The 15,473-nt window shown below is 34.3% G+C and overlaps 1 protein-coding gene across 9 annotated transcripts in view; it reads left to right on the forward strand.

Moving 5' to 3' along the window:
• Positions 1–1,616: 1,616 nt before the first annotated feature.
• The window catches only part of LOC117117602 (DISP complex protein LRCH3-like), a 55,766-nt gene continuing 41,909 nt past the window's right edge, over positions 1,617–15,473 (forward strand). For 6 of the 9 annotated variants that reach the window (XM_033261948.1, XM_033261949.1, XM_033261955.1 and 3 more), the window contains exons 1-2: positions 1,617–1,885; positions 13,910–14,054. In XM_033261948.1, the coding sequence (XP_033117839.1) occupies positions 1,720–1,885; positions 13,910–14,054 (311 nt within the window). In that variant the 5' untranslated portion in view covers positions 1,617–1,719. The remainder of the gene's footprint in view (positions 1,886–13,909; positions 14,055–15,473) is intronic. The other 3 variants (XM_033261954.1, XM_033261952.1, XM_033261953.1) reach the window with 2 other exon arrangements.

The raw sequence follows: 15,473 nt of genomic DNA on the forward strand, positions 1-15,473 counted from the left end.
CCTTTAGCCCCCCCCCCCATTCAAGACTTCTAGATACGCCACTGTATCTGTCACAGGCGATCCATGCCTTTTGCATGAATCAAGCATCTTATTCAACTCGTACAGGATATTGTCAAGAACGTTTTAGGCACGAATGACGATAATGATAATGACGTATTCGTATTTGTTATCGTTTTCGTAAGGTTGTGAAATCGCCCTACATAGAAACACGGACAGGAGGACGCGTCATTTTGCCAGTGGTATTGCAATCGTTTTTTTAACCCATGTATCAACACGCCGCGTAGATATAAATGGTGGCGATTATCTATTTAGACTAAGCTTAATCTTATAACCAAGTGACCAATCCAGCTTTATATTTCGGATAAAGAGTCACAATATGACTTATAATTCTTTTTATTAATTGTTTTAGGTTAGGGGAAATTTTATTGCCAGTAATTCTGGTGATGATGACGCCACACCCATAAATCTAATAATGTTTCAAGCTTAAATTTGTGTTACAATTAAATAGAAACCTATTAATTTAAAGATAAAATTGTATAATTCCTTGTTGTTATAATCGCGGCGAATGGTAGCTGTCGGTAAACCATTATTAACCCTGGAATTATAAATTAATTCAAGTCATATGACGTCTTTCTACCCTCCCATATTTTTTATATTACATTTGTGTCACAATTAAAAAGAAACCTATTAATTCGTCATTTTTGACTCAATTTGTAAAATAAAAACAATTAAAAAAAGTAATTTAAGTTCTATTTCCGGGCATCCAGAGAGGTACAAAGATGTGCACATCCAACCATTGTGACGTTGACGTGGTCCAACCATTGTGACGTTGACGTGGTCCGGACTCTCTTTCCAGCAACCCCTTCCTTAAATTCTGGATAATACGCCACTGAATCCATGCTTAAAATGTCTGTTCAAAAAACTAGTGCTTTTCCCTTATATTGTTTTCTGTTTTATTAGGCCTAAACTTTTAATATAATTATGCTTTACATGTGAACCACATGGACGATCTGGGCCACCTCTCACAAATCATCCAGGCTCGGACTGTGTGGTTTATAAGTTTTGCACCTCCCGGCATCAAATAGAATAGACATAGGTCTTCGATTGGACCTTCGGGACTCAGGGGAGGGGTGTCTACGGGAGGGGGAGCAACTCGATTCTACCTGGGAGAATTAAGCAAATCATTTTGTCGAGGAGCTCTACTTACCGCCGAGAGAGTGGTGTCTATAAAACGAAGACCGAATACCGGAGACCCCAAAAAACGAAGACCACTATTTTTTCTCTTTTATTTTATTGATAATACACCAGGCTGTCACAAAATCAAAATTACGAGATTATTTGGACGTCTTTTGTTAAAATTTTCAATGGTCTTCATTTTATAGACACCCTCTACAAAACCTCGAAATGATTTCGTTCCCTCGAAATATTATTTCGTTCCCTCGAAATAGTTTAATATTTTCTTTAACCATGTTCCTTTAGGGTCTCCGTAACAATCTAACAATTATAGTATAATATAAATTAAAAAGTGGCTATAGAGGGCTCTAAACTCTTTCATGCGTTTACATAAAGATATGCGTTTCTTGGCGCGTTAACTCAATCGGTAAATGCGTTTCTCTGGGGCACAATTAGATCTCATCTATGCGACTGCGCCGTCTCGATCGACGTCTCTCTGGTGGGAAACGACGATAGAGACTCGATCTGTTTTATTTGTGTGTGAAAATGGCCGTTCAGTTGAGTTCTCCTCAGTCTGGAGCTCAACTTCGATCTTTAGAAAAAGTTCTCGACGATGCCCATAGGTCTGGCCGATTGAATTTGAGTAGTAGAAAAATAAGGGACTTTCCTAAAGTTGCTGATAAATATGACTTAAGAGACACGGTCGATGTCGGTAAGTTTTTCAACCACGTACAGTCACTTCGCTGATGATTGTGGGGACTACACAGAAACATGACACTCAGTGGCCTAGCCTACTTCTTGAAATGCGGAAGTCAGAGCCATGTTATTTTTTGAACTGAAGTTTAGACCCCAAAGAATAATATACCTACTACGGGATTATTATTCTCACAACATTTTATACCGTTTCACTTCTGTAGAATTTAGATTAGATTCAAAATATTCAGTTTATGAATTGTTGACTGGGTATGATGACCATGGCCTAAACTAACCTATCATAACAACACACTCAACAGTGGCCCTAGGCCTACTTTGTAGTCGGCCTGTTTTTAGTATTTCGCCCTCTTAGGATCAAATCATGTGGGCTAGCATTGGCTTAGATAATTATTTGGTTTGGTAACCAATCATTGAACCTCCATTTGAATTTTTTATTAACGTAGTTTAATATAAAAACTTATTAATTACAATAAAAAGTATAATTATTTTATTTATTTATAATTTTCATTCTCATTAATATATTGATATGGATAATCATATTTTTATTAGGCCCAAAAATCTTGTCAATATCTGCCAACTGTGTGAAATTGCCTGGTTCTATTTTTAATTTTTAAATCTGAGAGGTGTCATCTGAATATTTTTTTTAAGCAGTATTATTCGATGATTGTCTATAGGCCAGTTTGCTCAGTCTTGTGTGGGCCAATTTTCATGGCTGTTTTGGTATGTATAACTGGAAAAATTAAGCTGTCATTTACAAGCAAAACATTGGAAGTTAGATTGGTATTGTCAGAACGCCCATTTCTTCAGAGACGCTGACTCAAACTGACAGACATCAACTAATGGAAAAAATAGGCAACAGTTTGAGATTTCGGGCAAACAAGATTGATACTACACTTGGTTCTTTATCGTAGACATTTATTCCTTGAGTATACAGCCATAGATTTGTTAATACAAATTGTTCATTTGGATGTGCTGCCCCATCAATCAATGCAGTATCTTGTAAACATCATTTTTCAGTCAGTAATTCACAATTTATGCTTTGTCTAAAAATAAGGAGCCATGTCTTAACTCTGGTACTAAGATTACAGGTAAATGGTCCCATCACTTATTGACACAGATTAATTGTACAATTATCAGTTTCTTAAAATCCAGAGCATGAAACTACAGTAGTTCTTATTCAGTTCGAATTTATCGTTTTATCAGCCTTAATTATGCCCTATTCACTGAAACTTTGGTGCTTCGTCCCTATGGGTTGGGAGGGGGTTTCACCTTTTCTGTGCCTCAGTTGGTTTGAGAATTGTTTAACCTAAGCCACCCTGGGTTCAGACTTGACTTAGTGTTAGTAGACATACTACTACATAGTAGTCTAGTTCTTAATAGACCCTAAACATGATTTAAAGCATTAAACTACTATTCTTTGTAAATAAAGTTAAGTAATCTTGAGGACCATGACAGGAAAGATAAGAGAATTAATTAGCATTACCCTCAACATTAGTACGATTTTTTTATATTGTGCAACCAAAGCATGAAACAGCCTTCCAAATGAAATTAAAACAATATTTAATGAACTTTCTATACAGTCGTGTAAAAATCATTGAAACGATATAATTTAACACTATTTAATCACTCTTTTTCAGACAAAATATTGAATCAAAATTTAACAGATATTTCTTTTTGCCTTTTCCTTTTCAATTTTGTTTAAATTTAGTAAGTTTTAAGTAAAGTAGTTTTCGATATAGTAGTTTTATATTTATGTACATATTGTTTTTACTCATTAGTTGCTTTTCTTTTATTCTTTTTACCTGTGATACCAGTCCTGCGTCACTGAAAGTGTAATCACACAAAAGACAGATTAAAGTAAATAAATCTGCAGATAGTTTTGATTGAATAACCATGGAGGTATATAAAATTGAATTTTATACCTCATGGAATAATCATCAGTGATGCATTATCATAAATTTGTAATGGTTTGTCTTTGGAAATAATGTATATTTTTTATCTTATCATTTTTGTTTTAGGCTAGATATTTAAGATGAAAACAGAAAAAAAAAATGCCAAAAAAACGAGCTCAGTGTATTGATGATGAAGATTAAATTAAACAGATTTATTCAAACAAATAAAGAAACCCTAATAGTTTATATTAGAAACAAATATACATAAATCTAACTAAGTTAAATTTCATTCTCTACCAATTTCCTCCATATATTAAAATAGCAACATGACTGAGGCTATGTATTTTGTAATTTACACTGACGAATCTAACGACGTCCAAATCCGAATTAAATTTCAGGTTACTAAAAAGAATCACCTGCAGAAACATGCTTTGAGTTTTGTCTGGTGGAAATTGGAAGGTTTAACTTTCATTTTATTTAACATTTACTGGCGTGTCATTTTAATCAATTTATTATAATTTCCATGTATGACAGTTTGTTTGCATGGTATCTGGTAGGCCTATGCTGCTTGTTATTTCTTATTACGAATGTTTACATAAACTGATCGTCTGGTTTTAGAAGTTGATTTTTTTTGTTTGGACCGAATAATACGTTCGGAATTAGGAAATTCCGATTTTCAGAATACATGTATTATTTTTAAGTAGTATAATAACTATGTTTTAAACAACGAAATCGCTGAAGAAATATCGTTTTAGTGTTCTCTTTTGCGTGGGAACTATACTTTCAGGGTGTCATGTGCAGGCAATACCTGAGTGTTTGCTTCAGAACTGCCCATGCATGTCCATGCGCATGCCCAGAACGATTTATCTATCTGGGATTTTCCACATGAACTTGACAGTGTCTGTAAAATGTGTTCAGCACATGTGGTGAAAATAGGGTCGCTTAGCGAGGCGATATCTTCGCTGCTCGAGATGGTAGTTATTTACGAAGAGCCAAGAGCCTAGCCTTAGCCTAGACGAAGATTAAATTTGTTTACAGTACATAAAAATTTGCTTTCGCCATTTTGGTGAACGATGCAAATTTTTTCTTCGCCTAAACAGTATTTCAATCCGCCATTGGCGAATGGCTAGCGTAAGCTTAACCTTAATGCTCGTGTTTCGCAAGTTGTTTACGTCACATTAAAACTAAAGCATTCCCTCAGTTGTGTACCGCAGCGCAGTACTTTTTACATAAAAAATTACAGCATCCCTACAGTTCTGTACCGCAGTGCTCCGATCTACAAAAGACTGCGAAATAATCTGTTTGATTGGCCCAGTACTGATGAGCCGATAGGTATTTTCATGGTGTGCAGTAGTGCTGCCAGCTGTCCTAGTAACGGAGTACCCATTGCATTAAATACTGAATAGTTTCTTCCTTTATTCAAATTCTTCACACTTCAAAAAAACAATTACATTGGAAATTATAATTAGGTATCGTGGAAGGAAAATTGGGTAGTGTGAATCAGCAATGAATCCGGGATGTTTTAAAAATAGATCATGTAAAAATACAAGTATAGCCCTGTGTCTGGTCGAGGCATGATATAGGCTACAGGCCTAATAATTTTGCCTGGGCCTCTATTTCAAATTCTTAGATCTCCCACTGCCAATAACACAAGTGACAGCAAACACTTTACAGAAATACGTTAGACAGACAATTTTTATATGAAACTATAGTTATTATTCACAGATACTGTAGTTAGATATTCTAAAGATAAACTATCGAAGAATGTGATGATTTTGGGATATTAGCTTTTGTTAAATTAAATTTTACGCTATTTTATGCATACTACAGTACTGGGAAGAAAAGTGTGTTTTCAACACCATGGCCTTTAACACCCGAGGGCGAAACAACCCACATCCATTCTAATAAAAGGCTATAAATGGTTTATGAGGTTGTGTTAAGATAGCAAAACTGAAGTAGGATCAAGTCAGCGCCACCAAGTAACACCTCAAATTTACATAAACCCATCGTAACAATATCCACAGCCTATTTTGTTAGTTATAGGCTTAATCCACCTACTTCAATCTATAATAATATTTATTTCATGCCCAACTATATATGTTGCATTTTCATGCTCAAGAGGGTACTGTCTGTACTCCAATGTATAAAAAAGGACTGTTTATAGGTGGACACTCATGCAAAACATTATCTATAAAGAGGTCCTTTAGAAAAATGGTTGACAAGGTAACTGTAACATCCTCAATGATTGCCTCCTCAACTTCCCATAACATTCAACTATAGGCCTATGCCTAGCGACCTTTCCACACTCATTTAATACTGTGGGGAGACACGGGTACCTGTACATGCTAGTAATAATAATATCTTTCGATGAAAATGTTTAATTTTTTTCTGTATACATTGGAACATCACATTCTGTAAAAACAAAAATGAATTGGGCGTTTTCAAGTTGGCCTGAAACAGTATTGCAATTTTTCTTTATCTGTAATATGAATATTTTCATTTTTTTTCAAGTACTACTGTAGATACATTTGATACAACCATGTTCACTAAGCTAGGTTAGGTAAAAAATAATTTTAAAATTTTGTTTAATCATTCTGCTTTCCAAGATGGAGATATTTTAATAATTTCAAAGCATGTATAATGAGAAAGGAAGTGAACATTTCAATTCATCCTGTTGCCCTACAGTAATTCATTTAAATGCTTTATTATTATGCTAATCCTATTTTGTTTCATCAATTAATATACCTACACAACAATCACTAGAATTAGCAAGCTCAATTCATAGTATGGAGAATGCCTGTTTGTCCCAATCGATGTGAAGCTTCATTTAGTTTTAGAATTTTAATGAGCATTTGGCTCCAAGGAACAATCTGCAGATTGCAGTCTAATTGAAAAGGTATGGATTGTGTATCTGTAAAGGATGGAAAAAGCCCACGTAATAATATGGAAGAATAACATTGTTTAAAAAATGTGCCGGGGATGTTACACGCACATTTTTTACGGTTGTAGAGAACATAAATAGCATTTTCAGCGCTTTAATAGGTTCTTTGATCCATTAAAAAGCGCTATTTATTTTTTTAACAAACGCCATTATCACTCTTTCGACCCACAGCTTGAATCATCATTAATTAATTCAAGTGTGCATGCATAATTCCATACCTGTTGAAAAATGTATACATCCAGGGGTTGGATTTCTCACAGCATCCTTTAGCTATTGCCGTGGAAATGACCTTCCATTGCTTATGTAGACCCCTGCTCGATTTCCTGTTCATCGTAAACCAGCATTTAACAGTTTAACACCTTATTGAATGAAACTACAGTACGCCAAAGTGGCTTAAATGAACAAAATATTCCTTAATTATTTTTTATGCTTAAATTAAATTTCTACAAATTCCTACGAAAGATGGTATACTATAATAGCCAATACTTATTTTTTAAAACATCGTCATGGGGGTGGGGGGGGCGGAAACAAAATTAAAATAGTTTCGCCAAAGACATCCAGATGGAGGAGAAAATAAAAATAAAATTTTATTGGTAAATGTAACAGTGTAGTAATGGGATAAAATTTATATAATTAGGAAGAATTTTACATACAAGATTTCAAGACAGTGGTAGGCATAATAAAAATTAAGAAAATCTTTTTTTTTTTGTGAAATTTCCATTTTTTCGTGGTGGTGGGTGCGGTGCGCTAACGGGCCAAAAATATAATTGTATTTTTATTCTAAATCATTATTGGCTTGCGGCGGGTTTGCTAAACAATGTATAAAAAATGTCTCGCCATAAAACAATAATTTTACTTGAACCAATGCTCATATTATTTCTTTGTCTTCAACTGTTTTCCAAGGATTTGGCTCAGGCTGCCAGTGGATCTCATGAATGAACATATTTTTAACTTATCCATTTTTAAATAATCTAAAACTACATTTTAAAAGTTTTATCCTCTTGTAATAATCTTATATTGCTTGTTATTTCTACCATTTTGTTGTTAATTAATTTTAAAATATATTTTTATGTATTTATGCACTCTAAATAAGTAATTATCCTTCGTAACTTTTAAATAAAATTGTTAACAAAACTTGAGGTGGTTTATTTATATTTTTATACTGTATGCTTCAGGAGAGCCCTTTGACAGTAACATTGTGTTGCTTTTGTTTAATTCAGCCAGTCTGCCATAATTTATTTATTTTTTTTTTGACTGGTGAAATAAATGATGATATGATAACACTATAGGCATGGAAATTGTAGACAAAGATTGCAACTCGCCCACGACCAAAAGTCAAGACCTTTTGCTAAAAGATAATAACGACCAGCCAGCTATTGTGGGAATAATTTGTCAATAAGCATTTTACTTGTCATAGATTTTATGGTATTTCAATTATGTACATAATTTATTTACAATATTGGTAGTCGCAAATAATTATAATCCACCATGTTATTAAAATATATATTGCGGTAGTATCATTTTATGGAAATTCAACCCCTGACACTGTGAGTTCTTCCTTATTCAAATCATGGCTGAGCCTGCGATTACTACATTTTTAATAGATCTTGAATTTATTAATTCATATTTAAAGTAATTTTTATTGGAAATTACAGGTAGTTATCAAAATTGGTTATAGTGGCAATGGATTACATATTGTAGGCTAACTCTAATCTTGCAGTGTGTACTTCTTTTTTGTGATTTTTAGCTTTTGAATAAATAATTTAATAAAAGTAATGAATTTTTATAAGGCTAATATCATGTAATAATATTTAATTGTTTTGATATTATGGAAAGTAATTCATAAAAATCTATTTATATACTTTATGAAAGCAACTGGTTGCAGGATGATTTCACTTACTTAAGTGCTACCATTTTCAGTATCTGCATATTTACATTTTAGAAATTTCATTACGCGCGGACAGTAATAGATACCGTAGTGTCTTGTTATTAATCATGGTATTACTGTACCATTGCTATGTCATCACACCCTGACCATTCTCAACCAGTCATGCTTAGATGCCCTAGCTTGCACTGTTGGATATGATGAAGTACAGTATTTCATTACAGTGCTAAATTTGTAACCCTTCGAATTGAAATTATTTGATACCGCTTTTTTTAAACTTCCAACTCCAAATAACAATCTTCATTAACACAAGCTAACCTTCAAATTGGAGACAACCCTGAGACCACCCCCCTCCGCCCACATTTTCAGGACTCAAAGATGGTTTCGAACTGTAATTTAAAAAAAATATAAACTGTGGTCTCTTTTCATCATCAGCGATGCCAACATCAGGTCTACTACTACTTAGATACAAAACAAAATATTCAACAACAAATGGTGTATTTCAACTTTGACCTAGAAACTAGTTGGTAAACTTTGTTTCCAAAAGGAAATTACATTTTTTACATGACACCTATAAATCTTTATAAATTAGACTAAGTATACAGAGATAGCATTTAGTATGCAGATAATATCATTCAGCTTCCTGGTATGACATCATCATTATGTTTATCTCTTCTTGTCTGAGGTTGAATGTCAAGTGTTACCAGCCATTTATGTTGCTAGCTCATCTTACACATCCATGTCATTCAAAAACATACTGTAGTTTGTGGCATACAGTAGTTATGCTTTTTTTGGCATAATTAGGATCCATGTGGCATTAAGCTCTATGCATATTTTCATGAAAACATAGTGTAATCTAGCATAATTTAGAATTACTGTAAATTTTGTTACATATAGAAAATTAAATTGTAAAAAATGTCTTGTGAGTGCCATTTAGAGGTGTCTATTCTTCAAATTTTCTCACCCCAACTAAAAAAACAATTAGGTAAAGAGGTGTGGCAGCGAATGTGTTAAATCCATTTTTATAGTGCATAACCAACTGCTGTGTATCTGAGTACCAAAATGTTCATCAAGTCCACAGCAGTCCTGTATTTATCTACTATTTGAGGCGTAGCATTCTGTAGCATAATTTTACTCATAGCCAATGGCATAATTTCATTTGTCACAGTGACCATGCTGTTTAAACACTGTCTGCAGTAACAGCTCCACCATGGAAAGAGAAACTAACCTTTGTCAGATAATAGCCTCATTCGTATACCACATTGGACCGAAACTGGAAATATATTACCTTTTGATTTTATTTAATAATTTGTTCTAAATCCCAGAATAGCTTAAAGTGGCCCAAAATTGTCCAGTTTGTCTTGGCTTGCACCTCCACCTGGGCTTTAACCCACTGGCCTGTGCTGTAAAATGATAGGACACCTCCCTATAGTATTGGAAAGCTTTGTTTTTACTTTTGTGTTATTTTTTTATGATTATTGCGCAATAAAATTGGGACAAGTAAAATTGTCTTCAGGACAAGTGCATTTTTCCAAGGTACTTGTCCGGGGACAAGTGAAAATCTATGAAATTCCCTCATGCCTGCTCCCCTTTCCCTCTCCACTAATTTTCCTCTCCTATTCATTAAAAAAATTATTTACAGTATACTCTTGGTTTCAACTATATCTAAATAATCCATTCTTGGCTATGGTGTACCTCTTCCTCTTAATACTATTTCAACTTGCTTCCCTCAAGTAAAAATATCAAGTTTCTCTTACTGTTATCAACAGAAAATGTGCTTACATGCAAGGATTCTGAAATCACTGTAGGATAGAAGTTGTCAACACATGTCCAGTTGGTAGTCTTATGAATGGCTTATTTTTTATGAATCATTGGAAATGCAAATGATTTTCTTTCTACATAGGCCTATACTTTTCCTTTAGTAGTTAATTGTTGATAGTGCCTTGCATCTCCAGGTAAAAACACTATTTTTGTTGCAGTGTGTGAAAACAGAGCTTTAGGTTTTGACCTTTACTAATACTACTACTACAACTACTACTACTTCTACTACTACTACTACTATATCGTATTCAGAGTTTTCTGCAGATGTCATTCAAAATAAACCATCATACTTTCAGGTTTTTAAATTAATAGCAAAAATCAAAACCGGTTATTTATACTCTGCCAACTTATTTACATTTATGAATATTGTTACTGTATTCATCCAGGTACTGTCAAGTTTTGTTTATTTTTATTGCATTAATAGTAAATACATCTGGAAAGAAGTTTCTCGTATACAGTATTGTATAATGTATGAATACAGCATTAATAGTCAATAAAACTTCCTTTTCATAAGAACACTGATGGTTGAAATTGCTTGAAAAAAAAATATGAACAAATTGAGGCTAAGGTAAAAGTCAAATGAGATTTTTATTTTAAAAGAAAAAAGAAAAATCAACGAATATTATCTGTACCTTATGTGTATGTGCAACTAAGTAACCCTCTATAATACAGTAGGCCTATGGTATAGTTAATGTACTTCTGTAAAATAATTTTCTGTCTTTGAAAAGTGTGTAAAATAAGAACGAAATAAGAACATTTTGAGCCTGAAATCGGCAAAATAAATAAGAACACTGAGTCTGGGCAAAGTTTACTGGTTCTTATAAGAAATGTGAATGTAATAAATAGTTAGAATGTAAAGTGCCTTATAAAATAGATTTAAGTTCTCCAAAAATGTTTGTAAAATTTAATCTTGGCCCACTGAATTCCTATGACTAATAATGGCCTCTTTCCAATAACACTGTCATCTAGATTCTCCCAATATAGTATAGAATTTAATTTCTTTTTTAAAAAGTACAATATTTGTTTGTGCAGTGAACAAGTTCAGTGCCATATTTCATCATGGTCAAATACTTACTACAGTGTATCAGACAGGATGTACTCATGTGGTTGTCTGCAGTGGAATTGAGAGCAAGGTTAATAATATAATAAAGTAGGCATAGTAAAAGCAGTGTTGACATAGGGCCCGTTCGCGCAAAAAAACGGCAACCGTATTCCGTTTATTTCACCGGGTAATCGCGCTAAGCACTCAGCGGGTGGTCGACCGTTCGAGCAAGTTTTAGCCCACAGTAAATACGTGTGACGAAAACTACTCCGGAAGTAAATTTCAACTTATCCCATGGTCAACACCCCGTTCTTTGTTTACTTGCTACTGCTGCTATTAACCGGCCCACATACACACAGCGCGGCGCGGTGGAACGATAATGTAGCTCAATAACTTATAATGGCTGCTTTAAAAACGTAGGCTAGATTATTCAAGTTTATTTCTCCGAATAATGGTAAATCTACAAATCGAACGCGTAGCTATGCTACTAAATTTAGATTTCGTCGTTCATTGTGTGATCAGGCGAAATGTCGAACGGTCGACCACCCGCTGGGTGCTTAGCGCGATTACCCGGTGAAATAAACGGAATACGGTTGCAACCACACCTGGGCCGTAACCTATTGAATTTCGCGCTGGGCTGTTTACAAAACATTTGGAAAAACAATTAAGGTTGATTTATCATCGCCTCCGAAACAAGGTATGGAAAGCCTTGCCTTTATGTATTCCCTATCTAACATCAACCATTCCCTATCCTAATCTACATGTACAGTACTGTAAGACTACATAATATTAATCCTATTAGTTATCCTACTGGTTCATTTCCACCTTACTATGCTCAACTGTGGCTCAATCCCATCATTCATTCTAGCCCATATAAATTCCTTATCATTTTTGATTGGCAACTCCTGATTCTTTCTATTGCCCTCTCTGTCACTCTTAATGCCTTTTCGAGTTCATTTATTGACCTGGTTCTTGCATCATGATAGAAAAGAATGAAAATATATGGATATATATAGTCTTGTTTCTTCAGTGCTTGGAGGTCTTGGATGGAAGCAATTTACATGAGCTGTAGTACTAGTAATTTAGTTAATATAAATACAGATACTAGAAACAAAAAATAGAGCACTCGCATATCAAAAATGCGGTGGAAATTGGTCCAGACGTATGCGGTGCACTTTTCTTTTTATTAATGTAAAGCCACAATCGCACTGGACTTTTTTTGGTAAAACTAACCAACACGTTGGCTAGTTTTACCATAATTAGTCCAGTGCGAACAGCACAGGAAGTTTACCTGACAGGAAACATACCCAAGCCGCGTGGTTAATTTAACCGAGTCCCGCTTGCCCAGGAAAACTGACCAGGTTAGTTTTACCTGGCAGGAAAGTCCAATGCGAACAGCGCGAGTCGGGTAAACTTCCCAAGTCATCACAGTGAATGACCTTCCTCAGGCTGTCAGGCAATTGGGCATGAGCTGTGACCTGGAATAAAACGTCACACACAAACATCTTGATTAATTTCGCGCGTGTTTGCTAGTGTCTTGATTTTGAGTAATTTTGTCATTTTTTTAACTTACTCGGTTTGTTTCAATGGCCGATTTATATGGAGCATTAATAAATGTGCTAGGTCTTGGTGAGACAATCCATCGCGGTTATCAACAAATACAACATGATGTGGGCCTAGTCCAAAGAAACACTGTCACAACAAGGAGAACCGTCGCTTTCGTTAATTGTTTTGCCACACATACCGGAAGTGAACGTCACGATTTAGCGCCCCCAATAGTTGAATGTGTACGAATGGTTAGTTTCACCATGGCCTGTGGTAAAACTAACCACGTCGATAAATCCCAGTGCGAACGACAGGAAGTTTACCCATTGGAATGTTACCCACAGTCTCGGTAAAAATTTCCCTATTTTAAATCCAGTGCGATTGCGGCTTTAGTTTACCTTGACATACATCTCTTCCTAAGTAAATCCAGACGTATGCGGCGCCCTTCTCTTTCCGCTAATAATGGAAACTTTATCACTAATCAAACTCCAGTCATGCGATTCTCAAGATTCAAGATGATTATTATATTGTCTGAAAATTTCAGAAGTTCCATTCCGCTGTTTCAAGTGTTAATAACATGTGTCTGTTATTTATTCTTTTGGTTTATTTATGCCTACTTGTTTGTATTCTATCTGTCTGACTGAGTCTGGGTGGGTCTCAATTGCATTATGGGGAGGGGGATATGTGGAGGTTCACCAGAAAAGAGGGGGATTTGCCCAAACCATGAAAATTCCCCCTACCTACGGGCCTGTTGATAATGATAGTTGTTTGAATTGTTCAGTCAAAGGGCTTGCCCCAGCCTAGGGAGTTTTGATAATAATATAATTGTCATCATAATTTCAACTTAAAATGTATCTACTGTATGTCATAATGTTTTCTTTGGTTTTTTTTTTCAGACTTATCAAAAAATAGATTTATAGAATTTCCAGAAGAATTATGTGAATTTTTCTCGTTAGAGAATCTAAATTGTTACAAGAATGTTTTGAAGAGCATTCCAGATAAAGTAAACCAGTTACGCTCTCTAAGGTTTCTCAATTTAAGGTAAGGAACATTGACCTGTAATGCCTTTTGACCTCTGATATCTTTCGTTCTCTTTCTTCTCATTGTATTCTCAAACATTTTATTCATAACATGGAATACTGTGGCATTCAACCTGTCTTTAAATGTAGTGCAATGGATTTTTGTTTATTTGTTTTTTTTATTTTTTACATTTTTATGTAAAAAGTATACTTTCCTCCCTACAAACATTTGATACTTTCGAAATATCCACCGTGTCCCACGGATATACTGTACAAAAAGGTGCTGCCGGGTACGGCATGGTAAAAATAAAGAACTGCAACATATTTACTATTTAATAGAGGATGTGTTGGTAAAATGGTGGCATCTCAAGAATTACTATAACATTGGTTGTGGTAAGCTACAAAACTCCTGACCTTTTACCATTGGACAGTTTCATCAAGAGAATAGACAGGTTGGATAAGTGCCCAGTGACCTGTGACCTGGGCCACAAGTGTCATAAAGAGAGATCAAAATACTACAGTGCTGTTATTATTGTTATTATATTTCCTTATAAAATAAAAATAAAAAATGAAAGTTTAGCAGATTACACTTCTAAGTAATTATAGTTAACCACATAGTATCATCTTGTACATTACAACATTTCATAGTGAATGATTTCACTTTTAATTGCCTTGCAATCGACCTTAACTTTGGTGAGTGCCTGTGAGGTTTGGACTATTAGCCCTCTAGTTTTAATTTATTACTCATAATTAGTAGTTATTGTTATGAGAGTGTTATTATTATTTGTTACTAATTTTGTTGTTTTGTTTTATTTAGTCATTGTTTTTTTCAGTATTGCCACCGTTGTTAACTGTTTAATATTTGTTATTTATTTACCATTTGTATTACCAATATTATTATAATGTTTGTTTATTTATATTTAGTTACATCATTATGACACCTGTGAAATCACTAGCTGACCGGCCTTGGTCGGTCAGTGAAACGGTGTGATGATGTGTGATTCTATTTTTTATTTTTTATCTGTTTTGTCGGTTATTCTGTTTGGTTAGTTTAGGTTATTTCCGGTCAAATTTATTTCCATACATTATTCACATATATTTTTCAAGCGCCTTGAGACGGTTTCGACCGTGGAAGGCGCTATATAAATATAAACCATATATTGTTAATATCATTAGAATAACATTTGCTTTTAGACAATCTTTATATGTTAATACAAGCCTGCTTTCAAAACATTTATTCACACTTTTGATGATACAATTCAGTTCTGAATTACAGGGTAGGCATCACTATATAGCTGATAAAAGGAAGGCATTGAAATTCAGGGACAGGAAGGATACAAATTTGTTTATACGTAGTGCTCTAGGATGATAGACTATTAGTAGTTTAATTTAGTCTTGAAAATATCCTAATAAATTTCTATTTTTCCTCTTAATTTCAGTT

Source organism: Anneissia japonica, unplaced genomic scaffold (assembly GCF_011630105.1).
Source record: "Anneissia japonica isolate Jap-2015-1 unplaced genomic scaffold, ASM1163010v1 scaffold3334_len1275209_cov185, whole genome shotgun sequence".
NCBI classification, from domain to species: domain Eukaryota; kingdom Metazoa; phylum Echinodermata; class Crinoidea; order Comatulida; family Comatulidae; genus Anneissia; species Anneissia japonica.